The sequence below is a fragment of the Hemitrygon akajei genome, chromosome 23 (genome assembly GCF_048418815.1).
Source record: "Hemitrygon akajei chromosome 23, sHemAka1.3, whole genome shotgun sequence".
NCBI lineage: Eukaryota > Metazoa > Chordata > Chondrichthyes > Myliobatiformes > Dasyatidae > Hemitrygon > Hemitrygon akajei.
In genome coordinates, this window is record NC_133146.1 from 59,426,345 (window position 1) to 59,446,066 (window position 19,722).

The 19,722-nt window shown below is 40.7% G+C and overlaps 1 protein-coding gene across 1 annotated transcript in view; it reads left to right on the plus strand.

Moving 5' to 3' along the window:
* vwa2 (von Willebrand factor A domain containing 2) overlaps nt 1-19,722 on the plus strand; it is a 64,895-nt gene that overhangs the window by 5,064 nt on the left and 40,109 nt on the right. Inside the window, exon 2 of the mRNA XM_073027810.1 lies at nt 2,628-2,689. Coding sequence (XP_072883911.1) covers nt 2,635-2,689 — 55 coding nt within the window. The 5' untranslated portion in view covers nt 2,628-2,634. The remainder of the gene's footprint in view (nt 1-2,627; nt 2,690-19,722) is intronic.

A 19,722-nucleotide genomic window follows, 5' to 3' on the forward strand; every position in this document is an offset into this window, starting at 1 on the left:
CCCAATAACTGAACGATGCAAGGCCTGGGACATTTATTGGTTAACTTCAGACAAGAAAGTTAAGAATATAGAGCTGAGGCAGTGGAATATGGCTTGAATTGAAACACTGTCATATTAGAGGAAGCTGAATTTGTGCTTACAGGTAACATCACTGAGAGGTGATGAATCAAGCTGACTGTTGGGAAGGGAAACCCCAGATATCAGCAACAAACAGATATTGAACCTAAATGGATCCACTTTAAATCCAGACTGCAGCTGGGGAATGAATCATAAGCCTGTCAAACTTGGTATGGAAGTGATAGCTCTCTCTTTGACTTGGGATTGTTGGCATAAGGATTGTGAGAAAAATGGCAAGTTATAGATTTTAAATTAAGTTGGTATCATGACCTATAATTCCTGCTCTAATTGATAGCCTTTTATACGTTGTTAATATATTTATTGGTCTTGGGAATCTAAGAGTGGGCTTTCTGCAGTAAATATGTTGAGTAGATCTTTCCAATTTACTATGGATTCATTGGTTGTTGCAGGAAGATGTTCATGGAGCATAATGGGTAAGCCTTTCAGTGATGAACTTCAGCCAATGATAAATGAATATCTTTTTTAAACTGTTAAGCAGCAGTATTCAAAGGCAGAAGTTCTTTAGAAACATAGAAAACCTAGAGCACAATACAGGTCCTTCGGCCCACAAAGCTGTGCTGAACATGCCCTTGCCTTGGAAATTACCCAGGGTTATTGTTTGAGGAGCAGTACAGATTAGAATTAGGGAAAAAAGGTAAAAATTTGTAGTAATTCTTTTTGTTAAGTTTTAGAATCTCAATTTATTTGATAGACTATTATCTAAGATATTGGAGGGTGCATATCATGAGTCCTAGTTATGTGACCACTGACACCAGGCAGACAATCACTTAAGAGCATTGATAATGCCTGGGGTCACCCATTTTGCAATGACGCCATTCAGAACCACTTGTGTAGAAACCACTTGTGTAGAAAAATTTGCCAAGAACAATCAGGGCCAAAGACCATGATCACCCACAACATATGACATGGCATATAATGATGATGATTATCTAAGACTACATCACAAGACAAAAAGCTGGAGGGACTCAGTAGGGCAGACAGCATCTGTGGAGAAAAAAAAGACAGTTGACATCTTGTGTCAAGACTACATCAGGACTGATAATTAAGAGTGGCTTACAGGTGGTGGGACATCATCATCTGTTCTGTTAAAGTGGAGCTCTTTCCCATGCTGTCACATCAAAAACACACACATTCTTCAAAATGACCATCTTTATGCTTCTGGTGAACACTTGTAACATATTTTAAAATTATATCTTGTTAAGTTGATTTGTTACGCTATGCAAATTACTACAAAATCTGTGTAGTAGAAGAGTTTATTTCTCAATTCTTGCCAAATTATCCTTAAACAATAATATTCCAGAACAACTTAATGATATTGTATTTTCATTTGTAATCAGGCAGGTAAGTATTGGACAATAGCTGGAAAGAGCTAGACCGAACCTTTGCCTTGAAAACATGAGAACTGTAGGATAATATATAAAATGGATAGCAGGGTGAAGACATGCCTCTACCAAAGGAGTTGTAAGGTCCTCCTTCCCTCCACTAGCCTGCAGGTCACCTTTGGGCAATATGTAGCACCACATATTGGTGGTGGATAGTCATATGAGCAGCTGGTGCATACCACAAGTCCTGGTTATGCGATCAGTGACACTAGACAGGAAATATCTGAGTATTGATAATGGCTGGTGTTATTCATCTTGTAAAGACACTGCCCAGAAGAAGGCAATGGCAAACCACTTCTGTAGAGAAATTTGCCAAGAACAATCATAGTCATGGATGGAGATAAGGATAAGAATAATAGCATGAATGGGTCTTCTCCATTGGGAATGATCATATAAAAGACAGATAGATGGAAAGCCATGATTGCCCACATCATATGACATGCCACATGATGATGATGATGTCACTTGAACCTTGATGTTTTTCAGTGTTAGGTAATGAAACTTGTGGATGGTTGTTCTATAATTCAGGTACATAAATGAACTCTTATTGTAAGGCCAAACATCAGAAATATTGATACTGGCATTCGAATAACAATAGACACGAGTCATACATTTAATTAATTTAATGTGAATGTTTTGATTGTACAGTTCAGTTGGAAGCACTGGGGCTTCTGAGTCAGGTCTGAGGCTTAACTCACCTTTCAGATTCAGAATCAGGTTTATTATCGCTGGCATGTGACATGAAATTTGTTAACTTAGCAGCAGCAGTTCAATGCAATCCATAATCTAGCAGAGCAAAAAGAAAATAAAATTCAAAAAGTAATAATACATGAACAAGTAAATCAATTAAGAATATTGAAGAGATTTCTTTTAATCTATTCAATCTATTTGTGCAAAACCAGAAATACTGTATAATAAAACAAAAGTGAGGTAGTGTCTAAAGATTCAACGTCCATTTAGGAATCAGATGGCAGAGGGGAAGAAGCTGTTCCTGAACTTTCAGTACTTCAGTATGAATTAAAGTAGGTGGGGGACCCTTCATTTGTTCCTGCAAACAAAGAACTGAGCATTCAATGGAATTTGAATCATTTATACTTCTGTTTTCAGTTCTGCCATGATGGTTCAAGCCTTCCAATTTCAGATTGTGTGCATTTTCTTGCTTACACAAGGTAAGTAAATTTTAATCATTTAATGATTTTGTGCCACACATCCAAGGAGGTGACCAATATGTCTTACTTCAAGTGTTTATAAACTTGTTGCTGCATTAAGTGTAACTGCACATTTAAAAACCAACATTTAACAGATTATAGTTTTATGTATTAAGTTTGATGTTCTGTACCAATAATTATAATATTCATGTTGCCTTACCTTTAAGTTGTCTGATAAACAAAAGAAACTGAAGGTCTGCAGGAGGAGCTACTATTATTGCCATGAGCTTTTAGTGACTGGGCATGGTTATTGGGAGATGACTTACAACCGAGATGCATTAACTTACTCAGCCTATAAACAAACCTTCGACACAGCATTAAAAAAAAACAGCATTTAACTCCATAGCTGAATGGGAATCTGCACCAGTAGAACAGGTTTATCCATAATGCACAACAGAAAAGTCTGTTCATGTAGACTGAGGATGTTTTGTATAGTTCTGGACATTGGAATGTTACTTGCATATAAAACATGTCCCTTCAATTTGGAGACTGAAAAAATAATCATTTGAAGCCACAGCCACACACATACAAAACGCTGGAGGAACTCAGCTGAAAATGAATAAACAGTCGACATGTTGGGCCAAGACCCTTCCCCAGAACTGCAAAGGAAGTGGGAAGATGTTCCCTTCCCACCCCCACCTCTGGAATTTTTCCTCTTCCTTTCCACTCCCGATGAAGGGCCTGAGCCCAAATTCTCAACTTCATTCATTTTCATAGCTACTGCCTGTCTTGCTGAGTTCCTCCAGCATTTTATGGGTGTTGCTTTGGATTTCCAGCATCTGCAGAACATCTTGTGTTTAGATTGGTTTATAATGAATAAAAGCTACAGTTTTTAGCTATAGGAGTACCACATACAAAATGCTGGAGGAACTCGGCAGATCAGGCAGCATTTATGGAAAGGAATAAACAGTTGACATTTTGGGCTGAGACCCTTCTGCAGGACTGAAAAGGAAGGGGGAAGATGCCTGAATTAAAAGGTGGGGGGGAGGGATAAGAGGCTAGCTGGTAGGTGACAGGTGAAGCCAGGTGGGAGGGGAAAGGTCAAGGACAGGAGAAGAAATAATCTGATAGGAGAGGAAAGTGCAGAGTAGGAGAAAGAGAAGGAGGGGTCCCGGGGGAAGTAATAGGCAAGTGAGAAGAAGTGAACAGTCAGAGTGGGGAATAGAGGGCTGGGAGATTTGTTCAGTTATAAACCTTCTTCCACAGATGCTCAACACCAAAAACAAACTGCTTCAGATGAAAATGATTAATATTTCTTATAAACTATTAACCACCAAAAAATATAAAACATTTTAGATTGCACTATACTGCAGACTCTTCCTGGCTTCAGGCAAGGAAATTTGAGTGAAGGATATCTTGCTTATGGATCAGAGGCCTGCATTGTTTGTACTGTTTACAGAAGCTTTAGCGATGATTTTTGTTTGCTGGCTTCTGAAATCTAAGTATGGAATCAGCAGCACGTCTGGAGTGTTGCATGCTGCAAAGAATAGCAATGCAAGAGCAATCTTTCTCCTCATTGTGCTCTCGTCAAATTTGTATGAGAAGGTGCAATGGGAAATAGAATGTCTTCCCGACAATTAACATCTTTAAACATTGATCTCCCTGAACACGAAGGCACAGCAGCGCCTCCACTTCTTAAGAAGATTGAGGCAAGCAAGGCTCCTCCCCACCTCCAACTTCTTAACTGAATTTTACAGGAGCACCATTGACAGCATCTTGACAAGTTACATCTTTATCTGGTATGGGATCAGCCGAGCATTGGACCAGAAGTCCCTACAAAGGACTGTTAGAACAGCTGAGAGGATGATGGGGTCTACCCACCATCCATCGGGAACATTTATCAGGAGCAGTATGCAGAGCCCTTAGTATTATTAAGGACTCTTCACATCCATCTAGCATCCTCTTTGACTTTCTACAACCAGGCAGGAAACTCTGATACATAAAAACAAGAATGGTCAGGATGGGAAACAGTTTCTTCCCCCCGGCCATTAGGCTCCTGAAATTCCTGTCACGTTGTATTTGATGTGTCACTGGTTAATCTGTTCTGTATCTTACAATATTTAATATTAATGCACTTTAGTTTGTTATCTATGTATGATTCATCTGTAGATTTTATCCGTACCTTCATTAGTTATTGTGTGTTATGTGAACTACTGTGCTTTACACCCTGGTTTGGAGAAACTTTGTCTCGTTTCTATTTACGTTATATGGTTATATAAGTTAAATGACAATAAACGTGACTTGCCTTGATTTGACACTTCAAGTGTTTTGGATTACCTTGCAAGGTGTCTCAAATCAGAAGCAGAAGAACATTGTAACATATTACCAGTTTGCACATCGCTTGCCTCATGGCCTTTCTTAAGCAACAAGGTCAAGAAAAGAATGCTATTTTTCTGAGAAGCCTTCTAGAGTGAAAGCAAACACTCTAAATTGGAATGTCACTAAAGACACTTGCAATTTTATACAGATGTACAATGGAGAGTATTCTACTAGTTGCATCACTGTCTGGAAAGGAGGAGCCATTGGACAGAATTGAAATAAGCTGCTGAAAGTTGTAAACTCATAGGCACTAGCTTCTCGAGCATCCACGATATCTTCAACAGGCTAAGGTTCAAAAAGGCAGCATCCATCATTAAGAACCCCATCACCCAGCCCTGATCCTATTGCTTTCATCAAGAAGGAGGTATAGGAGCCTGAAGACACACACTCACTGTTTCAGAAACAGCTTCTTCCACTTGGCCATCAGATTTCTGAATGGACAATTTTAAAATGGCGAGGAAGATTGAAACATCAAGGCAATTTCAGAGGAGGTCAGAAGTCACTCACACAGAGGCCACGGGTAGACGTGTCTGTTGTTGGGTCAGCATCGTTCGGAAGGCTGTGGGTCGGCAGTGTGGCTGTCACTCTCCACAGAAGGACTAAGTTTGATTCTGACGGGAGGAAGTTTTGAAATTCTAAGATTTATGTGATTATTGGACTGTAGTTTATATTGCTTTCCTTCAATTTTCTGTGTTTTTTGTTGCTGCTTGGTGGGTTGGGGTTCTGGGAGGGAGAGTTTGTGGATTTGTGGTCTGACGTTCTTGTTGGTTTTTCTGTGTGGGCAATATATTGGTTTTTGTATACAAGAGAGGGGGTCAGGGTTTGATGCTATTGTCACTGCTCTTTCTGCAAGGGAGGTAGTTGGGGTTTGGGATTCAATATTCCATGTGGGTGATCTGTTAGCCTCTGTACGAGTGAGGGGGTGGGGGATTTGGGGTTTGCGAGTTTTGATTCTCTTTCCTTTTTTCTGTATTTCATGGCTATCTAGAAAAGGCGAATATCAGAGTCATGTTGTACGTGCATACTTTGACAATAAAATGAACCTTTGAACCCATGAACACTGCTTCGATATTATTTTTCCTCTCTTTTTGCACTACTTACAGTACTGTGCAAAAGCCTCAGGCACATATACAATGGTGATTTATAAGTTTGTGGCCTAAGGTAGAAGGAGATGAGTTATACAGCTCTCGTTAAATACACATGCAGTTCAACTCTTTGAGTGATTATGCAGAAAGTTTGAAGTTAATAACTCATCTCCTTCTGCCTTAGGCCACGAACTTATCAATCACCCCTGATGAGTTATTAACTTCAAACTTTCTGCATAATCACTCAAAGAGTTGAACTGCATGTGCATGTAACAAGAACTGTATAACTCATCTCCTTCTACCTTAGGCCATGAACTTATCAATCACCCCTGCTGTAGACACTTTCTGGAGGTCCAAGATCTGTATGCTCCACAACCACTGGACTAAGTGTGTAAATGTAGGAGGGGACTATGTTGAAAAATAAATGTGCTAGGATTTCTAAAATTGACTCCTTCTACCTTAGGCCATGAACTTATCAATCACCCTGGTATATTGCTAAGATGCCTAAGACTTTTGCACACTACTGTATTTGTCAACGTGGAGCAGAGAGAGAGTTTGTAAATCTGGAAGGAGCGAAGGATGTTGGGAATGGTGAAGAAGGAGCATCATGGGAGGGGTGTGGGACAGCTGGCAGAGAAGGAGTGCCAGGGGTAGGGGATGGTGCAGGTACAGACACAACCAGCTCTGAGACACCAGGCAAGGTCATTTGATTCCAAACAATCAGTTTACTGATCATTAGAATATCTCTCTAGTGCTTCCCGCTCTCTCCCCTCTTCCTTCCCCTTATTCTAACCATGATTCCCACTCTCGGTCCAAGATAGAGACCCATATCAGAATCAGGTTTATCATCACTCAAATATGTCTTGAAATTTGTGTTTTTTGTGTCAGCAGTACAGTGCAATATGTAAAATTATAGTATTATATAAAAGACTTAGCCTAAGATTTTGGCACAGTACTGTATTATATATATATAGTAATTTATAGTTTTTTATTATTATGTATTGCAATGTACTGCTGCTGCAAAACAGCAAATTTTATGCCGGTGATATTAAACCTGATTCTGATTCTAAATCTCAAACTCCATACAATAAGGAACATTTTTCCCTGTGCCATACAGAAAAATATTAATAGATTCATTCTGTTTCAGGAAAAGTCATATTGGCTTGGTAAAGAAGTTGCATTTCATGTTTTATACAAGAACAGAGGTAACGCTCCATGTGATCTACATATTAAGTGCAACATGATCAGACCCTTGTAACGTGGGACTCTGTTGTTTCACTTATCCCTGCTAGCAGGGTTCTTTCATTTTCAAAACAGTTTAAAGAAAAGCCGTAATCTCTGTGATCAGAATCGGCTTGTAAACTGGTATACATGAATGGCACTGTATGTTTGTAGCACAGTGTTGAGAAATGCTGAGCTGACGTTCCTTGCATTACACAACATGTTGAAACATCCATGAAAGGGAAAAAAAAATACCTACTGTGGTATAAAAAGCTATATGTTATTAAAATATGGGGAAACAGATGAATAGAGTAACAGAACACCACAGCACACAAACTGGCCCTTTGGCCCATCTAGACCGTGCCAAACTATTGATCTGCCTAGTCCCATTGACCTGCACCCTGGTTAGAGTCATAAGTGAGATAATTGTTTAAATTAAATTACTCCTAGAACTGAAGTAACTGACCTTGAATCTGCTTTTTTAAATACAGCTATAAAGAAAACTTATATGCTCATCCACTAATCCTGAGAAAAATGAAATTAGTTTTTTTTTAAACATAATGCAGTTACTTGTTCACCTTACCATTAAAACTCAGCTAAGCAGGGTAGCTGGAAAGGACTGATATTTGAACTGTCCTCCATTCTTATGCAAACTATTTCCCTCCATTCATTTCCCTGGATGCTCTCATTTACTCCTACAGTCCAAATTCCTACTGGGTAGGTTGATTGGTCACTGTAAATTGTGCCATGAATTAATCGGGTTTGTGGGGTTGTTGGGGGTGACATAGCTCAAAGGCCTCAATGTATCACTAAAGACAATAAATAAATGGATGGCAAAAACTGTAGCCTCTCTCACAGCCTTTTTTTATTTTTCTGCCTGTCTCTGAAATTAGAGATAAAACATTAAAATATATAAATAAAAATAAATTAATTTGAAATCACAACTTATCCAACTTGTGTGAATTTATTAAAACATAATGAATTAAAATAATCAATTTTCCTTAATTTCCCTTTTTAATGAAGGGCAAGAACCACATTGGAATGAAGTAAGCATCCAGATGTATAGTAGAACTGAGAGATCAGATTTGATATGTGCCTGGCTACTAGGTGCAGAGCTCAGCGATGAAGCAGGAGGTCAGATATTGTTAGGAAATATTCTGGAGTTATGCGAATACAGCAAATATTAATAAAGGAGTAACAGTCTTTGCTTCTTAATGTAAATTGTAAATTGCCAGCAGCAGACTGGTTAAAAGCACAACTTCTGGAGGTCAAATATGTCACAGTCTGATCTCCAGTGCATTCTCTACTTACTGTACAATACACAGACTTAGACAGAGATCTCGAAGGCACTGACAAACAAACTGCAGCTGGCCTCTGTTCTTTTGCAGAGCCACTGACCAGTCATCGGCAGACTCAGGGTCTATCAAAAGGCACAGACAGGGCATCCATCTGCTTTGGGGCTGGCCCCATACTAACTACTACAATTAATTTCACTTGCTTAATCAAGGGCGAACACCTCATGAGATTTATTGTTCTCCCACAGTAAAGGTTACACGGGGAGGGGTATGGGGCAGGGAGGAGGACCGAGGAATTTCACAAGACCATATATTTTGACGCATTTGCACTGCCTCGGCATTTTTTTCCTATCAATTACTGATTTTAAACCCTCATCAAAATCTGTGTCTTACCCAACCCAGTGCATGTCCTGCCCAGGTTATAACAGGGTTACATTCCTGAGAACTGTTCATAACCTGAACAGTTCTCAAGTAAGAAATACAGCCATCTGGCTACATATTTAAATAAAAACTCTGGCCAACCAGAAGCAGAATCAGAATCAGATTAACTATCACCGGCATATATTGTGAAATTTGTTGTCTAATAATAGAGAAAACTGACTGACAGTGTGTGTGTGCATATATATATTAAGTAGTTAAGTAAGTAGTGCAAAAATAGAAACAACAAAGTTGTGAGGTAGTGTTCATGGGTGCAATGTTCGTTGAGAGAAATGTGCTTACAAAAGTTTTATTTATTTGTTCTCTTATTTGGAAGAGAAATTTATAGAGAAATACAGTTGTAAAATTTCAAGTTACACATTTATCTCCATATTACAATAGATGAGATGAGTTTTATTTATTTATTGAGAGACAGTGTAGAACAGGCCCTTCCAGTTCTTCAAGCGATGCCAGCCAGCAATCCCCTGATTTAACTCCATGGGGCAATTTGCAATGACTAATTAAGCTACCAAGTGGTAGATCTTTGGACTATAGGAGGAAACCCATATGGTCACAAGGATAACGTACAAAGACCTTACAGGCAGCAACTGGAATTGAAGTCGGGTTGCCTGTTCTGTAAAGCGTTGTGCTAACCACTATGCTACCCTGCTGCCCTGCTATCCTACCATGCCACCCTACAAATAGGCATGCACTTGACATTGACGTTGTTAGGATTCAGAGAGGCAGAAACACAGGCATTTAATCTCTGGGATGACTATGTGCACACATGTCAGTAACTTCATAACTTCTCTTTGGATGACTATTGTTGGAGAAAGTATATTTACAACATTTGCAGTACTAAGGATAAGATCTTGAGCTGAGTCATGCTTGAGTGCAGCCAGCAGTTTTGGAGGGAACTGCTGACTAATAAACCTGAAGAGATTCTGCAGATGCTAGAAATCCAAAGCAACCCACACACAATACTAGAGGAACTCAGCAGGTCAGACAGCATAGATGGAAATGAACAAACAGTCAATGACTCGGGCCGAACCCCTTCTTCAAGATCCTGGTCTTGGCCTGAAATGTTGACTATTTACTCTTTTCCATAAATGCTGTCTGACCAGTTGAGTTCTTCCAGCATTTAATGTGTGTTGCTGCTGACTAAGGCTATGTTTCAGACTAATGTGTGCACACTTTGAAACACTGCTTTTAATCTTCCAGTGCGTTGCATTGGTCCAGGTGTAAAGCAGAGGCTTGCATGGGATTGACCTCTGATCGGGGGAATCAATGATGGATTAGTCGTGGTTGCAAATGCTTCTTCTTTCTCTTTAGCATTCATGCCTCCTCCTGCCATTATTAAAGATGTGGATATTCTTGGAGCCACTTCCTCCCTACCTATTCTGTTGTCCACACCATTTATAACAAGATGTGGTAGGACAGCAGAGATTCCATTAGATCTATTGATTGTGAGATTGCTTGGTTCGGTTTATCGTATGATAAATTTGTTTGATACAAAAAAAAAAATTTGTTTGATACCTGAACAGTCCTGTATTGTAGCTTCTTTTTTTTTGTTATGCTCAGAGCTGCTTTGGGCATGCCCTCTGCATTCCATTTAGACTCTGGATTGATTCCCTGACATAGTGATTGTAGGGTTAAAGGTGTCCTGGGCCATCACCTTGCAGTTTGTGGAAATATACTTCTGATGATTCCCAGTTTTGAGCTGCAGGATTTGTTTCGAGTTCATCGCAATAGCAAATCTGTACTGCATTCTGTTTGATGGAGTTGTTCTCAGCTGAAGACGGGATAAAGTCTTCACAAGTCACTTACAATGCTATCATGGATAGATACATCTGCCACAGGTAATTTGATGAGGACATGGTCAAATGATTTATCCCTTGTGTCAGTCCACTGGCTACTTTCCAGAGTTCCTCAGGACTTGACCTGCTTGTTTTCTGGTGGTTCTGCCATGTCACTCTTACTGATGGATATTGAGGTGTCCCACACACCCAGAATACATTCTGTGCTCTTGCTACTTCCAGTGCTTCTGACTAGTGTTCTATATGGAGGAACCCTGATTCATCTGTAGGTGGTAATGAGGAAACATTTCCTTGCATGTTTGACATGATATTATCTAATTTCATGGATGAGGAACAGAGCTAGTGCTCAAGTACTACCTCTATATAACCCCCAGAATTATATGAAGAAGATGACTTATAGAAGATGCCTTTCAGTCAAGATGGCAGCTGTGTATAATGCTCCTTTGGTCGACATCTTCTGGATAGATCATGAAACCAGCTTTTCACTTCTTTTATGTTTAATTCTCATCTTGAATGTGATTCTGGAACTGTTGGAGCCTGTGTTTTGCTGTTTGGAGAACATTTGGGTGTCTCAGCATTCTGCAGTCTCCAACAGGATTCTGCAAGGCAGAGTCAGTGTGAGCCAACCTCATGGAGAGAAGGTTACATGATGGCGTGGAAGCCGGTGTTTGACCCCATTTCGCTGAGTTATGCTTCCGTTGTTTGCCAATTAAAGTGACAATGGCAATTGAAACATCAAGGCGTGTGTGGAAGTTTGGAGATTGTTTGGGTGGTCCAGCACATCCGCAGTCTCTAAGAGGATTCCAGGAGGCAGAGGCAATGTGTGTGAACCTTGTAGCAGGCAGCATACAGGATGGGGTGCATGCTGATGTTTGGATCCACTTTGCTGATTAAAGCGACGAGAGAGATTGAAGCTTCAAAGTGAGTGTAGAGCATGAGCGCCAGCTGCTTGCCTATTTGATCAGTTGTTCTGTGTTGGAGAGGGAAAGACCCGCCACTGCGGAGAATGTTGTTCAGATTTTTTCTGCATTTTGGATTTGGACTGTAGACTTTCAGTCTTATACTTTTTACATTCTGTGTTTATTTAGCCCGATCTTCTCATTTATTTTTGTGTAGGGAGGGGGTTTCAGGGATCAATGTGCTCGATCCTTTTAGTTCATTTTATTTGAATGAAATGAGGGATTTGGGAGTTGATGTGCCTTATCCATTTTGTTCATTTTTTGTGTGTGTGAAGAGGGATTTGGAAGTCAATGTGCCCAATCCGTTTTGTTCATATTTTTGTGCAGGAGGAGGGATTTGGATGTTGATGTTCCTGTTCTGTTTTTGTTTGTGTTTTTTTCCAGGGAGGTGAGATTTGAGTGTTGATGATCGTGCTGCCTTTCTTTTCTTTCTTGGCTTCATGGTTACACAGAGAATTGAAGAATTTTGGAGTTGTATACCTTGATAGTAAATGAACCTTTGAAACTTTGAGATATAGTGACATCTTCACCCAAGAAAAAATTCATCAAATAGAGTGGTAATACAAATTTGTTATTAGGATGAACTTGAAACAAATCTTGCAGCTCAAGTTGGGAATCATCGAATGTACACTTCTACAAGCTGTAAGGCGTTGGCCCATAACACTCCTCGCCCCGCCATCACTTTCAGGCCATATGATCAACCCTGATTCAACTTGGAATGCAGTAGGGCATGCCAAAAGCAGCAGCAGACATAACAAAAAATGAGAAACTGCAATACAGGACTGTGTAGGTATCAAACAACAAAATCACAACATATCACTGTGCGGCAACGTCTGCTAGCTCATTCCTGCTCCTGAGATGAGACTTAACCAGAGATTGTGATCAAGCTTTGTGATCTTTAAGGCAGGATGCTGTGAGGACAGCTATGGCAGGCTAACCCTTGGCTAGTCTATGGGACATCGCTTCCAGTTTAGACTCCAATTTTCAGAATTATTAGAAGAAGCCTTGCACAGCTGATTGGGCCAGGAACGACTTTGCTGTGTCTGAATTCAGTGACCAGGCCTGTGTTTGCCTGTCCAGTTTTATTCCTTCTCTGAGCACGGTGGCAATGGCGCAACTGAGTGGCTTGTCAGACTGCTTCAAAGGACATGCTTAAGTAGATGTGGAGAGGATGTTTCCTGTGGTGGGAGAGTTTAAGACCTAAGGACACAGCCTCAGAATAGAGGGGTGTTCTTTTAGGTTGGAGATGAGGAGGAATTTCTTTAGCCAAAGAGTGGTGAATCTAAGGAATTCTTTGCCACAGGCAGCTGTGGAGGTCAAGTCTTTATGTATTGAATTGAAAATACACGTGGACTAAGATGTTAACTGTCCTGTGCTATCACCAGTGGGATCATCAGTTGATCTGCCACCTGTCTTCAAGAGTTTCGGCCTGCTTATGATCAAGACTCCCTCGAGGTGGTGGGCCAGCAGTGGTAAAGCACCACCTCCCACTGATGAGCTTAACAACTTGGCAACAATCAGAGTTGTTGGTCGCTTCCATCCAACAGATAGTGTACTCTTCAGGTGTCTACGCAGCTACTGAAGGGTTTACAAAAGATGGAGACACTGACCGACTATCTGCCCCTCTGGATGTACTTGGTCCACACCCATGCTGATCCTGTCTCTGCTGCCTCAGCTACAGCCCTGCTGGTTGACTTGATCTCTCTTCTCGTGAAGCCAAGATCACGCAGCCACTTTGGGAAAGTGAACGCAATAAAGCCACGGCAATCTACTTTGATTGGATAGCACAAGACCTTCCACCCTCTGTCTCTGCACTCTGATCTTAATTCTGCATATTTGGTTAACTTGCGCTCATGCGCTTCATTGATGTTGTCTTTCCAGGGGACTGTGAGTTCACCAATAACCACTTGTCTACTGGTGTCAGACCATACGATTATATCTGGACGCAATGTGGTGAAAGTCATTAGCTCCAGGAAACTGCCTTTCCCATCCAGGTCGGCCTTGACACACCAATCATTGGCTGAAGAAAGTATGCTTGATCGTGGGCCTGCGCTGTACACCCTTGACTTGGAGCCTTCTTCCACAAATGATATACGATGTTCTGTGCAGCATGGGGCATCAGATTAGTTGTGCTGCAGTACTCTCTGCTCAACCACTTCTGTTACAACTTTGAGAACATTGTTATGTCTCCAAGTGTACATGCCACTGGAAAGATTGACTCTGCATGCACTAATAATATATTTAAGGTAGAGGTTTATTGGTTAAGGCATGAAAGGATATAGGGAGAAGGCAAGAGATTGGGGCTGAGAGGAAAATCGGATCAGCCATGACGAAATGGTGGAGCAGACATGATGGGCCAAGTGGCCTAATTCTGCTCTTATGATTTTTTGGACATTTAGCCGTCAGCCAAACAGATTGGCTCTACACTCATCTGTAGACCAAGCTGGGGAAAGATGGCAGATTTCCTTCTCTGAAACACTTTGCTTTTTATTTGAACAACCTGCTAGTTTTCAAAGTTCTAAGTAAATTTATTATCAAAGTACATGTCACTATATACAGCCCTGAGATTCATTCACAGAATTCACAGTAAATACAAGAAACACAATAGAATCAATGAAAGATTGCACACAACAGGGTGAACAAACAACCAGTGTGCAAAAGACAATACACTGTACAAATACAAAAAGAAAAATTAATAATAATAATAAATAAATACACAATAAATATCAAGAACACGAGATGAATAGTCTTTGAAAGTGAGATCATAGGTTGTGGAAACATTTCAGTGATGGGGCGAAAGAAGTTCAGCCCTCTGCTTCAAGAGTCTGAAGACTGAGGGGGTCATTACTGAGATTGTTTTTTTACCCCATAGATTCCAGATTTTCACTGAATTTAAGTTTCTCCATCTGCCCTGGAAGGATTTAAACTCTGGTCTCTGGATTGTTAGTTCACCTTTCTAGATTACTAGTCTAGAAATTTAACAGCTGCTCGTCTGCCAGACCCAGATTCAGCATGCTTCAACCCTTTGATATTGACTTACTGACAGACATGTTGCAAAACCAGCTCAGAAGTGTAAGAGTTAACTTTGATGTACTCAGACCTAGAAATGTATTTTTTCTATTGCTTCTCTTCCAAATCTGAACATCTTGGAAGAGACAGGCAGGAAGTAATAACTCATCTTTTGCTCCTGTTCAAAAGCTGTCTTTTTATGGACAAAAGGAGATGGATAGAAATGAACAGTAACTATGTTCCTCTCCTTTCAGCTTGAAATGAATGGAAATCAGGGAGGTGCTGCATAAATTGTGAACTGACAAAAAAGATCCCTAGGAACTCTTTGAAGTATTTAGTGTTTGCATGCAGCACAAGCTTAGTATAAATAAATGTGAGTGCACTCACAAAACCCATCGAGGGATCCTTTGCTGTTCATAAAAGCTAAATCGCAGTAATTCAAACAGTTAAGGAACTTCTGCTAGTATTAACAAGTAATAATAACCTGCTCTTTGGCAACACTTTTGTAGGTGATGACAGGAGTATATTTGATGATTTTAACTTTGCAGCAGGTGTTTTTGGTGTTTGTGTCTTAACCAGAGGTGATTCATCATTGCAGTTTTATATTCAAGGAGCAGCTGTTCTCCATTTCAATTTCCAGATGCCTTCCCTGTCTCGTTGATTACAGACTATTGTAAAGGTGGTAGCTGTATGCTTAACCTTAACTGCTTAAACTGCATATGAGTGCAATAGATCCAACATGAAGCAGAGCTTTCTAACCTGTCTCTGTCAGTTCAGTGTTACAGGATGTTGAAAGCCCAGCAATAGGAAACTGATGGGAATATGAACAACTAATCATATGCTGGATCTAAATTAAGCAAAAATTTCCTGTTAAAAATGGACTCTACTAGTGAGAGAAAGGAATAATTGCTGATTGACTGAGATTGAAATAGTCCATCTCATCATCTTGGGATTTTCCAAAATGTTCTACAGCCAATAAAAAATCTTTATGACGCAATTCAACACAGCCTTCAATCCCCCAGCACACTCTGGTTTTGGAGGAGAAGGGTATTTGAAACTCAAGACCTCAGTCTTGGCACAAAATTCACAGTCTGTCTAGGCTCCAATTCTCCTTGCTCTCTTATATATTTCCATGACTTGGATGACCTTCAACGGGTATTCTGAGGCACTGAAAAAATACCAATGCCCGTCTCTTCAAAATCTTTGCAATTCATAGGCAAATGAATATCAGTGCCTTCTCCAAGACCAACATCTGCAGCAATGAAACTCTAGTTACACTGAACCGGTTATATTGGGCAAGCCACAATGTTTGCATGCCTGACATTAAATCGATGAAAAGGCGCTCTACTGTAGTGGGAGGATATTTCCAGGCATTCAGAGAAAGTGATACAAAGTTGTATGCAAATCTTTCATGAAGAAATGAAACATCCCATGAACTCTAGTCCATGATCATTCAAAGTGGACAAAGAGTACTTGGGGTAGTGTGTCCATGTGTAGGGAGCACAGAGAAACCCCGTGCAGTTGTCAGAGGAAGTGGATTATCCGATGTACTGTCCAAACGCTTATCTAATCAGACACATCCTGCCCCATTCGGGGACGAGTCTTTACTTACCCACAAAACTGGAGTGAAGCTACTGATCCGTGAGTCCTAGGGACTGTCTAAGAAGCAGGAAGAAAGGCAGTTTCTTCCAGTTATGCTTACCAATGGGATAGTCAAGGAATTAGCGTCTTAGACACTACAGCACAGAAACAGACCCTTCAGCCCATCTAGTCCATGGCAAACCATTAATCTGCCCAGTCCCATCGACCTGCACCTGAACTATAGCCCTTCATACTTAGCCTATCCATGTTCCTATCCAAATTTCACTTAAATGTTGAAATCGAACCTGCATCCACCACCTCCACTGGCAGCTCGTTCCACGCTCTCACCACCCTCTGATTTGATGTTCCCTTAAACATCTCACCTTTAAGTTAACCTTTTCTGTTCCACATGACTCATGGAATTGTTATCATCAGCATTATCATTATGAGTCATATCATATGACATGGTTGATCCTGGTCTTTCCATGACAATGATTGTTCTTGGCAAATTTTTCTATCTAAGTAATTTGCCATTGTCTTCTTCTAGCCAGTGTCTTTACAAGACAGGTGACCCCAGACATCATCAATACCCTTCGGAGATTGTCTGCCTGCCATCAGTGGTTGCATAACCAGGATTTGTGATATGCACCGGCTGCTCATACGACCATCCACCACATGTTCCCTGAACGGGGGGGGGGGGGGGGGGGTGGTATTAAGCAGGCTACACCTTGCCCAAGTGTGACCTGCAGGCTAGGGGAGGGGAGGAGCACCTTACTCCTCCATTGGGAGAAATGTTTCTCCATCCCTCCACCCGCTTGCTCCTATACACTTGTTTAATAAACAAAGAAAATCTAATCTTCAGTTTCCTCTTGACACAGAATTAAAGAAGATTAATGTTTATCAGCTGTGTATTACAGAATGCAATCATGGTAGTGGTTCCATAAAGCTTGTTGATGCATAACATATAAATGTTTACTTTGATGGGGATTCTGCTTTCATATTGGTTAGAAAAGAATGAAAGTCTTGATGGTATTTTACCAACACTGCTGATGTTCTTGAGACCAGAACCAACCGCAGAGACACTGCATTCTAACGTAGGCTTATTTGTAAAGTGTAATTGGCAGGGATGAATACACAAGAGAAAGTTCAAAGTTAAATAAATTTATTATCAAAGTGTGTACATGTCACCATATATAACCCTGAGATTTTTCTTGTGGACATACTCTGTAAATGCAAGAATCATAATATAATCAATGAAAGACGGCACTCAACAGGACAGACAAACAAGCAATGTGCAAAAGACAGCAAATTGTGCAAATACATAAAGAAAGAAATGATAATAATAAATAGGCAATAAATATTGAGAACGTGAGATGAGAAGTCCTTGAAAGTGAGTTTATAGCTTATGGAAACAATTCAGTTTGAAGGTAGATCAAGAATTATCTACCAATGGATATTTGTAGCTGAGGGCAGAGCATCATAGCATACTGAAGCATCACCTACCTACAGGAAATCCACAAATTTAGGAATTCAGGAAGTTAGAAAGTTTCTAAATTTAGGAAGGGGAACTCAGCACCAGTCCTCATGGAGGGATCAGCAGTGGAAAGAGTGAGCAGTTTCAACTTCCTGGGTGTTAACATCTCTGAAGATCCATCATGGGTCCAGCATGTGATGCAATTACCAAGAAGATATGAGAGCGGCTATATTTCATTAGGTGTTTGAGGAGACTTGTAAATTTGTACAGATGTAACCAGGAGAGATTCTAATTATATGGATGTATGGAACTAGTATGATATGGAGGGGCCACTTTACAGGATTGGAAAAAGCTGCAGGAAGTTGTAAACTCAGCCAGCTCCAAACTGGGTACCAGCCATGGGGGATATGTTGTGATGGAAATAACTGGTTGTTTGAGTCTCAACAGTAGAGGCCTGGACACACACAGTTTTAATAATAAGGAATTTATTATTAAAGGGGAAGTCGGGTCAACACAAGCAACTACAATACACAGAAAGCGGTGTGGGGACAGGGTACAGTTACACATACAAAGAACAAGGGAAAAGCACTACAACAACTATACCCCTTGACCTTGGATAGCCGCAGCTCCCTTACCAGGACAAACGATAGACCTTCCCAAACATAAATCAATGCACTTACCTTCAATGAGGTGGTCTATAAGAGAGACCAATCCAGGGACAAGTCTCACCTTTTATAGCATGGGGCTGGGCGAGATAATCCAATTAAGGTGACCAATAATTTAGGTGTGCATTGATTAGTTGGGAGGGACCAAATGTTGATTGGCATGTGGTGTGTCCTCCGACCAGCCAGGTGGCAGTGCATCTGTCACGTGGCCAGTATCTCTGGATACAGGATATATGATAGTACATTTTGGTAAAAGGAAAAATAGTGCAAACTATTATCTAAATGGGGAGAAGTTCAAGCATCACAGGTGCAGAGAGCCTTAGGAGTCCTTGTGCTAGACTCCCAGAAGGTTAATTTACAGGTTGAATCTATGGTAAAGAAGGCAAATGCAATATTGGCATTTATTTAAGGGTAATAGAATATAAAAGCAAGAAGATAATGCTGAGCCTTTATAAGACACTAGTTAGTCCGCACTTGGAGTTTTGCCAAGTTTTCAAAGTTTCAAAGGTACATTTAATGTCAGAGAAATTAAAACAATATTCATCCTGAAAGACTTTTTCTTCGCAACCGTCCATGAAAACAGAGGAGTGCCCCAAAGAATGAGTGGCAGTTTATGCCCAAAGCCCTGCCAGCACCCCTTCCCATGCATAAACAGCAGCAAAGCAACAACCCCCCCACCAGCAAAAAAAAGCATCGCCCCCACCCACCGAGCACTCAAACGTGCAGCAAAGCATCAATAAAGATACAGACTTGCAGCACCCCAAAGACTACTCATTCATCCAGTAATTCGACATACCACAGGCGTGCGCGCTCTCTCTCTCTCTGTCACACACACACACACACACACACACACACGTGAACTACATATACCTGTCTGGACACGCCCCCCTGCTGACTGCTCCTGTGGCTCCTCCCACAGACCCTGGTATAAAGGCGATTGAGGCCTGAGTCCAGCTCTCAGTCTCCAGGATGTAGTATGGTGGTCAATTACTGCTTGTTCTTTCTTCCAGTCAATAAAATTGATGCACCATCAATAACTCTCCGAGACGTGAGGCGAGATATTGGCTATAGTCACACTTTCGAGGTGGCTCTGGAAGTCCAGCCCCAATAGCACAGGCGTGCACAGTTGAGGCATGACCAGTAGCGCAAAGT